The sequence below is a fragment of the Primulina huaijiensis genome, chromosome 9, assembly GCF_012295235.1.
Source record: "Primulina huaijiensis isolate GDHJ02 chromosome 9, ASM1229523v2, whole genome shotgun sequence".
NCBI classification, from domain to species: Eukaryota; Viridiplantae; Streptophyta; class Magnoliopsida; order Lamiales; family Gesneriaceae; genus Primulina; species Primulina huaijiensis.
Window position 1 is genome coordinate 1027800 of NC_133314.1, and position 15081 is coordinate 1042880.

Sequence of the window (15081 nt, forward strand, 5' to 3'; positions counted from 1 at the left end):
TAAACTTTTGCAAAAAATATTAAAACTAATAAGTTATAGCCAAAGTAACTAAAAAAAATAATGAAGACACGAAAAAAAAATCAATAAAACACCAAAGAAAATTCATAATTCAACAATGAACTATTTTTCAATTTTAATTAATTATATTGACATAAGAAAAGATAAATAAATAAAATCTAAAACATTGGATTAAAAATAATATATTATAATGTGTATAGATATTAAAAGTAACCAATTAATAAGATAGATAACATTAAAAACAAGTAATTAATAAAGATATAAATGNAAAAGACTTCTTGTTTCTGTAACGAATACATAAGATAAATTCGTAAGATTTGGGAGGGAACGGTTTGTTAGGATGGATGGTGTTTTAGGTAATTCAAAAATATATATATAATATGCGAATCTTGTGTTTCTAGTAATATTAAAGTGGTAGACTGATTGCCCTTCTGCCACGAATTTTCCATTGTAATACTGAAGTGGTAGACTGATTTCCCTTTCTGCCATTGGCTGAGTAGATTGTTTGTCGCAGTCCTTCACCAGTTCTTGATGTGCTCCTCCATCTTTACGTTGTTTGGGAACCTCCGTAATACTCGAGACTCGGGTTTAAGACACTCGAATAAACAAAATGATTGCCCATCCTGACCCTGACGAAAATGTAGACGAAACGGTGGTAACACAGCTATATGCTTGTTAGGGGTCATCACCTCATCATTTGCAGTGCAGGAGTGACTCATCTAGTAGCTGTGAACGGATTTCGCAGCCCCTCATTTTCATCCTTGGTGTTATTGTCAGAGTCTGAAGAAGCGTTGATGTGCAATGATGTTTTCGAAATTTCAGCTTCTTTTGATGCAAATCTTAGTCTCAAAAGTAACGAGTTTGTCATTACGCCAATAGAACTGAAACCCATGAGTGCACCAGCAATAGAAGGCGATAACATGGTTCCAGTCACAGGCAGCAAAGTTCCAGCTGCTACTGGAATTCCGATCTGGTAAAAGACGAGTGAAAAATGGAGGTGAAGCAATCAGAATGGAGGAGTCGAATACTAAGGGCAACTGCCAACTGACACATAAAAAATAACTACTGTTCTCATACAAACGACCGAGTGAAAAGACTAAGCTGTCTGCTTATAATTTGCATATTATCATTTTTAATAAACTCGAAAAACAACTGTTTACTTCGTAACATCGAGAACCAGAGTTTAACCTGCCAAGTCCTCCCACCAGTGGTTTTATTTAATCCTCGTCTTGTGCCCCAGCATATTATAATTTACTCAAAAGATTTTCAATAGTGAAAAACATATAAATGGAATCCTTTGTTAAGACAAAGGTTTCATGTAGAGAAAAACTTACAATATTGTATGCAAAGGCCCACCAAAGATTTTGCTTCACAGTCCTCATGGTAAGTCTACTCAGCTCCAGAGCATCGAGCAACTGTGTATAAAAGGTAGTCACTCATCAGGCAGACATTATTAGCCTTCCTTTTTACACATACTAGTTAAGCCTAAAAACCATCACTATGCACGGAAACATTTCCTCAATTGACCACCGGGAGTTGGGAGAATTATTTGATGTGAACGCATCGTGAAATAATCTAGATTCCAATTTTTTTTAATTTACATGTACATCCAATAAAAATGGAAGTGGAGAAAAAACTTCACGACAGATGAAAACAAAGAATCAATGCGATACCTGGGACAATCTGTTCTGCATTAGCACGATAGAAGACACCTCACTAGCAGCTCCCACACCCCCACCAATGGCAACTCCTACATGTGATGAAGCCAAGGCAGCTGCATCGTTGATTCCATCACCAACCATAGCTACAATATTATGCTCCTTCTGAAGTCTGTTTATAAACTTCTTCTTTTCATCTGGTTTCAATTCAAACAAGACCTGAAATTAACCATTACACTGATTTCAGTCACAATCAACCAAATATCATATACTATAAATATGCACCTTTTTCTTTGGATATAATAAAGAGTGGGAAACAGTAGAGAAGGAAAAAATTGATTTCATGTCCAAGGAAGGTATAACATAAATCTTCTATACATAAGGAAAAAATTGATTTCATGTCCAAGGAAGGTATAACATAAATCTTCTATACATAGATTTCCTAGAGTTAATTTAGGGACCATAAGTGAGAGATTCAATGAGATTACTGAGAAATGAGAAACAAAAGTGTAATTGATAAAGTCTAATTAAGTCATCACACTACATTCATACTTGCTAGGAACATAAAGATGCATGTCAATCCAATTCCGTTTTATTCCAAAACCAAATTGGTTTTAGTTGCAAAAATGTGAAGGCGAAAGGAAGTAACCCAATAGAATTACAAGTCAAGGGGAATCGAAATATCAGATTTTTTATTGACACACTTTTAAGAAACCAAAGAGAGATTGAAGAGACAAGTATTTCTCTTTTCTGAAAGAGGATTCCTGAAAAATGTTTCTAGATGTTAAACATGAGATGATCTTACCCTTTCCTTTGGAATACCAACAACAGAAGCAACATACTCAGCAGCACCCCTTTTGTCCCCAGAAAGCAAATAAGTGTTGATTCCTTGATGAGTCAAGGATTCGATAACATGTTGGGCATCTTCTCTGATCTGATCTTCAACATAAATGATTCCAGCAAGAACACTATCTACTCCCACATAAACAATCGACTGATTTTTAAACTCCTCGGCTTCTTCAAATGGGATATCACCAATTCCATGCCTGCATTATTTTTAAATTTTAAATTCAACTTTGAGATACATAAAACTCAAAAAGGGATGTGTTATGAGAAGATTTGAGACTGTGATTGGTCCATCATATACTAGCACAATATGTGTATGATAGGTTTTGTCATTTATTCAAGGTGAATCACATATTTTTGCATTCACGAAGTATTCTCAAATTCTTATCATATTGTAAGGGAGTATGCTTGATTACTTATGTCTAAAGTAGCTCAGTAGGACAAGAATAGGTGATTCGTATACATTAATCAAAAGAATGTTTCAATACTGATCTTTAAAAGACCCTTGTGGAGCTCCATTTTTCAGTCACGTCTTCCACTCTATTTTCCTTTCTATATACACCAGTTTTCGGCAATGAGTGATAAAGGAAATTAAGTTTTGTTCTAGGATTCTCAAACAAAGAATGCACTCTCAAGAGTCCAATTTCAAAGAGTGAAACATCTGACATCAAAGAAAACTGGCACGATCAACTAAAACTACTGTGCAGATATTAGCTTGAGGAATATTCAGTCGCATGAAAGTCTACATAGCCAAAACCAGATGTCAACTAAAAAGGCTTCTTCATCAAACAAGTAGCAATAGTTTTGAAGTTAAACATAGTCGCCACCTGAAATCAAGAGATGACTTTGTTACCTTTTAACCCACTCTAGTGTACCGACAGCTACATTTTTTCCATCAATAATTGCCACCGCACCAGATCCAGGTTCCTCAGTAAATGTGCCTTCTACTACCTACAAGCACAGTCCTTAATCCAAACTGATGAGCAGAAATAAGAGAATCATTTGAGACAAATATCAACATCACAAATGAAAGAGATTAAAAAGCTTCATTGTGAAGAATTGATATTCCACATCGTGGAAAAACAGAAGAAATTTTGGAACCCGGGCTAGCAATACTTTTCACAACGCAACAGCGGAAGTTCTGTTAAGAGCTTAAGTTGCAACCGCAGAAAACAGGAACCTATTGGAACCTAAGCATAAAGGAATCTGAAACCAAAGTATCAAGCTGAAGAACAGGTTATTATGACTCAAATTGTATAACAAAATCATAAGAATGTTAAGAACAAGAAAGCAAATTTCTTGGAGTCTCTTTCTCAAGAGAAAAAGGCAAAATAAAAATAAAAAATAAAAGACATTTTTTTCTACATAAATCCAACTTCAAAGCAACTGAAGCAGGATTGAAATCTCATACATCCTTTTGATAAGTAGAAATTAAGATAACTAAAAAGGGGTTAAAATTTTCAGTATAGCATTAAGCAATTTTATGCAGATGCTGCGTATAAAATGTACGCAGATGAACATTCAAATGATTCCGTGCAAGTAACATAACAAGAAAGACATGCATTAAAAGTCAAACCATTCATTATGCCGCTTTCCATGAGTTCAAGCTTTTTGGGAAAAGCGATTTCAATATTCGATCAAATCCAGTGGTCAAAGATTTAAAAACCTTTGTTGTGGATTGTTAAGTTTGTCCTGGGCGTGCCTTTATTAGCTATGCCAAATCAATTTGCTAGTGTAAGCTTTGGATGTTAATTCAAGACATATATTCCCTGTATCTGGTTTACACATAGAGTGCATGTTAAAATATAAAACTACTTAATGTACCATCATCCATAAGTTAAAACTTTTGGGAAAAGTGTCTTTGACAACTTGGTAACCAAAGCATGAGTTCAAGAACTTCACAGTAATGTGATTCCAAATAATATTTCTTAGATTTCCAAAGGATAGAAAAATATATACCTTCATTATTGGACACTTCAACACCTTCGCAGCCTCCACAATTGCTTTTCCAATTGGATGAAGAGTGTTGGATTCAACTCCAGCAGCCAACTTCAGAATTTCAGCTTCAGACCACTTATGAGCCGCTGGTTCAAGCCTGCAAAGAGTGTTGGCTCATTATAGTCTTGTAGACATAAAATAAAATTCAATAAATAAGATGATAAATACTGAATAAAGAGTGCGGATAAAATTCTATTGTCAAAAAACACTTCAAGATAGAAATTGTAGCATAAAAGAGAAAATTAGGAACACTAGAATTAATTTTTCATGGACTTACTAACCATGACTAGTGATTTTGGGATAAGGGAGATTTTAAGTTAAAACAGAGCATAGTGGAAATATGAGATTCACATAGATGCATACAACTAAATTGGGATTGCATCGTGATAAAGATGCAAGCTAAGATGGCAATGACTATCTTGTAAGACACACAAGCAAAAGAAGTTATAATATGAAGAATTGAGACTATACAAGTTTTACGTTTCATTACATTTTTCCAATATCTATCCATTATTGATGTTCCCAGAATTATTGAAGTTAGGTCAATCAAGTATTGATTTATTGATATGTGGTGCAATTAACCAACAAGAAACCCACAATACAACTTCATCAGTGACACATTGATAAATGGAAGCGTTCCATACTCAACTGGGAATCTGTATCACCTAGGTGGTATGGTGACACTACTTTGGTCACACTAGGTTTTCCTATAGTCAGTGTCCCTGTTTTGTCAAATACAATAGTGTTGACTGTTGAAAATTTTTCCAAGATGCTTCCACCACGCAAAAGCAAGCCTCTTGTAGCACCAAGTGAAGTTCCAACCTACAATTAAGTAACTGGTAGTACATTGGTGTGTAAAAATTACTTGGGGATGCAAACCAAAGTTCGTAAGCTAAAAATTACCAGCACAGCTGTAGGTGTTGCTAACCCAAGTGCACATGGACATGCAACAACCTGTGCTCAATAGACACAGAAAGATTAATGTAGAGAGTTCAGTATGGAGATTAGAAATCAAAGAAGCTAACATCGATCATTTAACAAACCGCTTCGTCCGTAGAGACCAAGGTCATTGGAGAAATTAGGAGGAATGAGAAGCTCTTGTCCATATATGATACCAAATTTAAGATTAGTTTTGGTCTCAACTTAGTAATTTTCTTTTATTGCAGGAACTTTGAAAAAAACACCGCAAATTTTAATCATTTTAAGTTCATTGGGCAAGGCCTCAGATGAATGGATGAGAGTGCACGAGTACCAGAACGCTGCAGGAAAGTTGTAATGCCAATGATATGGGACTTCCTTGGTGAAGAGCAGCAGGCAGGATTTGTGAACCAAAATGATTCCAGAACATAAATGTGGCAGCAGAAAGTCCCATTACTCCATATGTAAAATGTCCAGCAACCTAGGTCAAAAGAGGAAATGACATGACTGGGGACGAACTAATTGTACTGATAACATACATGAGGACGAGCATATTATAAATTGTTAACATAGCTAAAGCAAACAAAACACAATCTATCATTATTCAGAGGAGAAAAGGTGAAAATATAGGTGACGTACCTTGTCAGCCAAACGTTGAACAGGAGCTTCTCTGGTTTGTGCTTCTTCCACCAACCGAACAATGTCCCCAATTGCTGTCTCACCTCCTGGTCTCTGCACCTCTACCGTAAGCTTTCCATTTAGGTTTATACTCCCAGCTGCAACTTCCGCCTATAAATATATAAAAACCTAATTAGGTGGATTCATGAAGGAACCAAACTTTTACAAGATAATTTGAGAATGGAGAAAACATTTTAAGGTCCTAGCCAAGAGTGGCCATGAGCAAAAAATGATGCATGTAAGCTGGTTTGCAAAGCCAGAAAGTTTGTTACTTGAAACAAGAGAGTGTTGAATACATGAATTAGACTTTATGTTGCTTGTCAAAGGAAATTTGTAACCCCATCATAGAAAAATGGGGGTCAAACATCCAACTGTTGGTCGAGAATTTTCTATTTGTTGTCTGAACTAAAATAAGCATTCCTTAGCATCTATTATTTACCAAAAACTTTAGTTGAAAAACAAGGAAAAATGAATTTTCTTTCTGTCTTGACATTCACACGGCCTTTCATTAATGCCAAAGCCAAGCACAACCATACAGCATTGCATTGATCACTTGAGCTTCAATCTTATAAATATCAAATGACAAGGTGCAAATTAATGATTACCCCGGGTAATTTAGTGACAGGTAGAGGCTCCCCTGTAAAACTTGACTCATCTACACTGCTTCTGCCCGATCTAACGACCCCATCAGCTGGAATACGATCCTAAAAAGTGACAATAATGAGTGAAAAAAATTAAATTCAAAACTAAAAAATAATGCTCGGGTATAAAAGAATTTGATACAAGGTATCTGCCAGCGATCTTAAATAACTTTAGGGATGTAGTTAACAACACATGCCCTTATGATAGTGATTGGAACAAAATATGATATTCTACTGAAACAAATTCTGATGAAACGGTACAGATCTAGAATTCCGTGGAATCAGGACGACGATTCGATATTATCGCAAATGCAAAGATGCTTACACCAGGAAGAATGACGATTTGATCTCCAACAGAGAGATCATTAGTATGTACTTCAACAGTCGAACCGAGATCTTCTCCATTTCCATTAATCAAAAGACGAGCTTTAGATGGCAAGATACTGAGAAGACCGGTCATGTCACTTGTTGCTTTGATCTTGGCCCTCTGTTCAAGATTTCTCCCGAGTAAGACAAAGGCTATCAACATAACCGGTTCCTCAAAAAATGTTTTCCATCCCTGCGTAGACAGAGAGATTATTTGACAATACCACATCAAGGATATAGCAGAAAACTGCTAAGAACCAAGCAAATATGCCACATACGACTGGGTTTTAAAGTTAATATCATAACAAAATTGAGGAGTTGCCAACAAACATAGAGATACTGCATGAATTATAACGAGAATGTGCATTGTCTTCCATTGACAGCACGTCGGTCAAGGTACAAAAGAAAAGAGCACAACAGACCAGACATGAAAGCTAGTGCAACTACCTTCATCAACAGAAAAAACTAGAGAAGCAAATTTTGACAAAAAATTAAAATGTAATATAGCCACTAAGAATATAACTTAGGAGATAAGCCATGCAACCAAACAATTAGACAACATATATCATTATGCATGAGGTGTCAGCTGCACAAAATTGTGCGGTTTGAATTGCAGTATAAGCTTACCAAACAGAAATCATTTCATTTTCTCAGCACACAGTAAGCCAGAAATAAATTTACCATTTCTTGAGCTAAAAAATTGACATAAATAATAATTTCATCCAGGGGCATCAATTTCCGATGTGCATATTAGAAAGGGAATGTACCAATATATTTTGATGGGATTGGGATATGATCTATTTTTATATGTTTGAACAAAGTATTTAATTATAGGGTAAATTTGGATTGGTATAATTGAAATCAAGGATGTCAACTCTTTGGATTAAATTTAATTGAGGGATTTGAACATCATCTACTACCAATTTAATTTTAATTAATAATGGATTTCAAATCCACCCACTAGTGGTATCATTTGACATTCATACTTCCAAGTCCCGCTCATAATCAAATCACTTCATCTAAATCACATCCTTCTGAACAAACACAACCTTAGAGACTTATTCCCTTCTTTAATCAGCACATTTATGCAAATAGCAAATGGTTACCCTTAATTTCGTTATTTCATGTGGAACTCGAGTTTATTTAAAATCACTAAGTTCAATTTCATGTGAAACTCGAGTTAATTTCAACTCTGCTCAGTAGCATGTTCGATATGAAATTGAACTTAGTGATTTTAAATAAACTCGAGCTCCACATGAAATAACACATTACTTACAATAAATATTTTTTACCCTGACTAATGACCCATGTAGGTGGCTGAATTAACAAATTACCAGCTTTGGCATCAAGGCTGCCAGGGAACTGACCGCAAAGGATGATAGAGCCCCAATACCAACTAGAGTATTCATGTTTGGGGCACCTCTAAGAAGACTTTTCAAACCATCCATAATAAGCTGGCGGCCAGGACCAAGCAATGTAAACAGAGAGAGTGACATATGGAATCCTGTGGAGTGCAACGCATGAATCCATGCAGCTTTAGCTCCAAAAAAATGAGAGAGATGTCCAATGATGCACACAGCACAGAGAGCCCACGAAATAACAAGCCCACGACCTGTTAATGGGCAAGTTTTCAATCACTATGCGCATTAATTTGTCTTGGCCTCAAATTTACAAAGTAATATACTCTCAAGTATCTGAACCTGTAAGAACTAACATATTGCAAATCCGCTAATTAGAGATCTAGAATCAATTGGCTAATATTTGTCCAACGCTGGTTATTAATGGATTTGCATATATAACAAGATTGACTCTGAACATTTATGTGGGTGTTTATTTAGTCTACATATCTTAATTTTTTTAAAAATAAATTATACTTAATTGTAGGCATCCATATTAAGCATAAAGAGGTAAAAAAAAAATTACCACTTTTCTTTAACTGTGCATGCTTTTCATTTATTTTCTTCTCAAACGTTTCATAGAAGTTCGCTCTTCTCAAATCTGCAAACAGAGAGCATGATGAGAACTGAAATTAAAAGGCAAAAAATCAACGGGATCCATGGACCAAAAATACATATACAAATTCCATGTCATTATGTTTCATAGTACAGTCATGCATTCTGAGGAATGGTGCAATGGCTATTTTTTTTAATTATAAAAAACACCAACATTGTTGGGACGGAGGGTTTGACATACCCCTACTTGTTCATATATAACTGGCAAAATACAAAAGAAGAGTAACAGTACTATTCCAAAACATCCTCAAACTGTTGGACCAGTCGATAACATGCATAAATACAACTGAAATCTAAATTCAACACCCGATACTACACCTAGCTAAAATGGTGCCTGCAAAATTAGAGATAACTGACTAAGGCATGCAATGGCTATTTTAGGATGATAAAATTCAAAAAATGTACTATTTATTCAGTCAATATTATACTTGCATAGATATCGTCAAAATTTTGTAATATTTATTCAGTCAATATTACTACCAACGATTTGGACACACTGATCACCCTGGATGTTCCAAATTCTGGAAAAATCAATGAGTTCTCTCACAGCCAATAAAGCCAATGCACTAGAACTCTAAAACTTACTATGCTGAATTGATAAAAATATATTAAATTTGGTATCATATATGGACAAGAGCTTCTCATTCCTCCTAGGTTCTCCAATGACCTTGGTCTCTACGCGGTTTATTAAATGATCAATGTTAGCTTCTTTGATTTCTCTAATCTCCATACTGAACTCTCTACATTAATCTTTCTGTGTCTATCGAGCACAGGTTGTTGCATGCCCATGTCCACTTGGGTTAGCAACACCTACAGCCGTGCTGGTAATTTTTAGCTTACAAACTTTGGTTTGCATCCCCAAGTAATTTGTATACACCAACGTACTAACAATTACTTAATTGTAGGTTGGAACTTCACTTGGTGCTACAAGAGGCTTGCTTTTGCGTGGTGGAAGCATCTTGGAAAAATTTTCAACAGTCAACACTATTGTATTTGACAAAACAGGGACACTGACTATAGGAAGACCTAGTGTGACCAGAGTAGTGTCACCATACCACCTAGGTGCTACAGATTCCCAGTTCAGTATGGAACGCTTCAATTTAGCAATGTGTCACTGATGAAGTCGCATTGTGAGTTTCTTGTTGGTTAATTGCACCACATGTCAATAAATCAATACTTGATTGACCTAACTTCAATAATTCTGAGAACATCGACAATGGATAGATATTGGAAAAATGTAATGAAACGTAAAACTCGTATATTCACAATTCTTCATATTATAACTTCTTTTGCTTGCGTGTCTTTCAAGATAGTCATTGCCATCTTAGCTTTAATCTTCATCCCGATGCAATCCCAATTTAGTTGTATGCATCTATATGAATCTCATATTTCCACTATGTTCTATTTTAACTTAAAATCTCCCTTATCCGAAATCACTAGTCATGGTTAGTAACTCCATGAAAAATTAATTATAGTGTTCCTTATTTTCTCTTTTATACTACAATTTCTATCTTAAAGAATTTTCTTGACAATAGAATTTTATCCGCACTCTTTATTCAGTATTTATCATCTTATTTATTGAATTTTATTTTATGTCTACAAGACGATAATGAGCCAACACTCTTTGCAGGCTTGACACAGCGGCTACTCATAAGTGGTCTGAAGCTGAAATTCCGAAGTTGGCTGCTGGAGTTGAATCTATGATTGAAAGAAAAATGATTAATTATGTATATGAATTATGATTAATTATGTATCCTAATTTATATTGCTTAGCAATATAATTTAGAAATTAAAAAAAAAGATTAATTATGTATCCTAAAATACTCCTCCGTATACTTAGTGTATTAATCTGTTCATTTGCCTAATTTTTTGTTCTATATGGTGTACATTTTTCATTTTATAAAATACACCTGCATCTACTGATGATCTACATCTATTCATGGAATGCAACACTATTTTTTTTTTTTATGACGACGGAACTTGCAGCCACTGTCTTTCGGAACTCATTGGGTAAACCTTTGAACAAATGCAGTAGCCTGCAAACTACGTTAGTTTGATAAACTGCACTGGGTAAACCCTAAGTGATAGGGTCATCCAAGAAAGTGATAATGATCCAACCCATGACCATTAATCAAACATCCGCTTATTTCACCAACTCGGACACTCCTAAGGGGCTGCAATACTGAATTTTGATAATATTAGTATCTTGATCTTTTTTTATCTACTAAAAGACATGTTATTTTGATATATGATACATTAAATTTCGATAATTAAAATAATCAACATTTTATTATACTTCTGAATGGTGAGTAAGCCAGCCATGGCCAGCAATGGCTACCAAGCAGCTAGTCTTAATCAATCAAACTTAAGAACATATATTTCACAACAAAATCAGAACAAAGCATCATGAATTCACTCATCATTAAATTGGAACTAAAAACAACATTAAATGCAAAAATATTGAAACTAAACAACGTAGAGACGAGAAACAAAGCATGATCAGGTTAAGTCCATCGGAACTGAAGAAATACAAAAGGAAACTGAATACAGATTTTGGAACTCAACTGAGTTGTTCTAAATCCAATCACAAAAAATGAACCCAATACAAAACCTACGGGAGTTTTACATTTTAAAAAGAAACCAAATATTTTAACTCTCTTCTCAAGCTGTCAACGATTCTTAACCGCCTAGACCAAGACTCGGAATCTTATGCTTCTCCTGCTACCTGATCACCTGAAATGTCACCACATTTCAGAGCAAAAGGTGAGTTGCTAACTCAGTCAGCACAACTTTCAAACAATTTACAAATGTTTTTAAAGATATTGCTTATACATAAAATAAGAGTTCGAATATATAGGTAATGGGTTTAGAACTAGATACAAAATAATGTCTCTCATTTCAAACAGAATATAAGAAATATAGCATATTAATAGATGGTCAAGATGCTTAAGATATATTTATTTAATATATAATTATACTACATAACCTTACGCAGTGAAGGTAAGTGATGACACTCAATCAGCAGTCAAACACAGTGAGGACAAGTGAGGTCACTCAATCAGCAGTCAAACACAGTGATACGATGTCATTCAATCAGCAGTCGGTCAATTGGGTGTGATACGATGTCACTCAATCAGCGGTCAAACAAAGTGAAGACGAGTGATGACATGACCTTACACAGCGCATAGAACGAACAAAACAAACAAAAAAATTCAATTTTTGATACAGAATTTCTAACCTCGAAGATTAGATTTGAATCCACAATTAGTCAAATGCTTTGCTAGAGCCTCTCCCAAATCCTGTCGCCAATTGGGTGCAATCTTGGCATCAGGCACAGGCCATACAATTGCTGTCTCAGTCGTGAGATTTACACTGGCTGAAGAAACTTGTGCCTGTTCATAATGTATTTAATGGTAAAACTCAATGTCCGAAAAGAGAAACAAGCATGTCCGTGTATCAACCCTTTCAATATACATGTTAAGAAACATTTTACCTAACTGCCTAAAAGATAACACTACTCTGACTATAAATGCATCTTATTAATCACATGCTTCCAAAACAGTAAAACTTAAAAAAAATGAAAAGGAATTTTGATTTCACTACTTTGTCCGAATTATAAATAATAGTTGTGATCACGATGGCCATTCTTCAAAACAGAATTTGTTTTAGCGATCAGAACTATGCAAAGGCAATTCAGACAGAAAGAGCCAAACTCGATAACTTCATTCTTTTTCTTCGCCTAGATATTCATTGAAGGAACACAGAACACCAGTGACTAAATGTTGTTGAGTAGAATAAATCAGTCGCGGATATCAAGTGCTTACTTGACTTTCTAAAATTCTCTTCACGCTCGCCGCGCATCCCCCACATGTCATCCCCTGCAGAATAAGAAATCTTAACTAGCTAAAAAAACACATATGAAATAAATAAATATAAAAAGTAAAACCGGAGATCAAATGAAGATCAAATGAATAATCCTACTGAGCAAAAGAGCAAGTACATAACCACAGCTAATGCTTACCCCAACGTCAATAATAATAACATCAGAACTCAAAGCAGAAGCATCCCCATCCCTCGCTTGCACGGCACTCGGCTTAGAATCTCCACCCTCGGCCGCTCCATCACCTTTACCTCCACCACCACCACCGTCGCCGCCTGAGTTCCCATTGACGCCGTCAAATCCTCCTCCAGCAGGAGTAAATGAAGCAGAATAACTCGCAGCAAACTGCGGTCGGCTTCCGCAGAGCTCGACTGAGCCAAGGCGCTTTACCAAAGAAGCAGATCCAAAGCGTCTCAGCTCGCCGCATATCCTGAGTTGGAGGCTGGATATTTGACTCGGCCGAGCCACCAAAAAGCTGCTGCGGTGGAGCTGTGCAGCGAGAGGATTCGAATAGGAATTGAGAGACTTGTAGACTACAAAAGTAGAGAGCGTACAAGTGTTAGCCACAAGTAATTTTGACTCCATTGCCACCAACCAAGCCTTCGTCTTCTCCACTTCTCTTCTGCGAGGGGAAGCTGAAGGAATTAAAAGCGTGGGTCACTCATATATTACCTTTTTAGCGTTTCTTTTCTTTTTTTTAACTTATTTTGTTCACAACACGTGGTCCTTTATCTAGTTGTATGTGCATTTTGGTTGAAGTTATATATATATATATATATATATATATATTTTTACATTTATGTAAATATCAATGATATAAAACCATATGTTAGAAGAAATTTCACACTACCCTTAAATAGTAATCTATAATGAATATTTAATAATATATACGATGTTTACGAAAAAATCGATCGACCTCGGATTTATTAATAAATATCTATCGTTAAATTAAATCTTAAGATATTATCCTAAAAATATCACCTCATTGACCTCCATGATATGCTTAAAGTGGCTTCTCAATCAAATCTTTGTATGTGTGTGTGTGGGGTACTTGGTAGGTGTAGACTTCAAAAGTAGGACAAAATCACAAGTTTGGGGTAGGTGGCGATGAGATGGGCTTCAATGAGTTCACAAAAAGGCTTAGGCCCAAACATCTAGATCGGACTATGATATGCTGGTTGGACTTCTAAGTAAACATTTTTCTTGGACCTCCGAGATGTTTTGCCCGTTTATGTTGGGTCAATCGTATAGGTGGGATTCAATTGGAATTTTTTTGTGCAAGTGTGTGGCCCTTTGAATTATGCTAGTACTCCGGGTTCGGGTCCGGTCCGGGTCATGTTCCGGTTCCGGTTCCAGGTCCGGGTATCAAAGATACTAGCTGCTAAACAGTGTAATGCAATTTAGATTAGTTGATTTAAATTGAAAATGAAATCGATAAGATATGTATTGAGAATGGTATCTTACAATAAAATGGGATAATAATAATTTTTAAAATTGAGATTTAAAATTTATTATCTAATAAAAAGATATATGCAAGACGGTTGGGAGAGAAAAAATTGAGAAATGGGAAGTGGTTTGAAATTTTGACGTGAATTTGTAGACCAAGAACTACTAAGAACTGGGTTAGTGTCTTAGTGGGATTTTCAATTTTGATTTGGGTTTGTAAATTTCCAAAGTCATCAGTTTTATAAGAGATTATTTTTAATAGTTATAATATCTTTCTCTCAATTTAAAAATCAAATATAATATAATATTCACAAAAACTCCTATAAAACTGTTTTACAATATTAATTTTGTGAGCTAAATCTTCTGACTGACTGTCAAAAAAATATCGTTTTTTATGTCAAAATATTACTTTTCAATCTAAATATAAATTGGATTAATCAAACTAAAATCGTAAGACCATCTTAAAAAAGAATACTTTATACTCGGTCAGTGCCCTTTCAATCATAAATTTCAAAAACTAAGTTATTGTGATGATAACAATTTTTTTTTAAAAAAAGTAATTTCGTTAAAAATAAATTTCATTTCTAACACGTTTATTTATAAATAAAAAAAAAAAAAGA

General features: G+C 35.1%; 1 protein-coding gene and 1 long non-coding RNA gene across 2 annotated transcripts; one reads left to right on the forward strand and one right to left on the reverse strand.

The window, feature by feature from the left end:
* Positions 1-421: 421 nt before the first annotated feature.
* LOC140984205 (copper-transporting ATPase PAA1, chloroplastic) lies at positions 422-13679 on the reverse strand. Its single transcript, XM_073451458.1, has 17 exons — positions 13157-13679; positions 12960-13013; positions 12374-12527; positions 9047-9121; positions 8458-8735; positions 7083-7316; positions 6722-6820; positions 6078-6227; positions 5773-5919; positions 5424-5474; positions 5156-5342; positions 4482-4606; positions 3376-3473; positions 2482-2722; positions 1692-1895; positions 1353-1433; positions 422-988 (listed from the first exon to the last, which is right to left on the reverse strand). The coding sequence occupies exons 1-17, from the start codon at positions 13598-13600 to the stop codon at positions 734-736; spliced, it is 2877 nt and encodes a 958-aa protein (XP_073307559.1). The 5' UTR covers positions 13601-13679; the 3' UTR covers positions 422-733.
* On the forward strand, positions 9720-10839 carry LOC140984206 (uncharacterized). The gene is made up of 3 exons (XR_012176579.1): positions 9720-9959; positions 10041-10213; positions 10766-10839. It is a non-coding gene; the product is annotated as an uncharacterized lncRNA (long non-coding RNA).
* Positions 13680-15081: the final 1402 nt, after the last annotated feature.

Coding starts and splice junctions, on each gene's coding strand:
- LOC140984205 (XM_073451458.1), bottom strand. CDS start 13,600: ATGGAGTCAAAATTACTTGTGGCTAACACTTGTACGCTCTCTACTTTT. Junction 6,821..7,082: donor AAATCGTCATTCTTCCTGGT/GTAAGCATCTTT, acceptor GTCACTTTTTAG/GATCGTATTCCAGCTGATGG. Junction 6,228..6,721: donor CTGTCACTAAATTACCCGGG/GTAATCATTAAT, acceptor ATATATTTATAG/GCGGAAGTTGCAGCTGGGAG.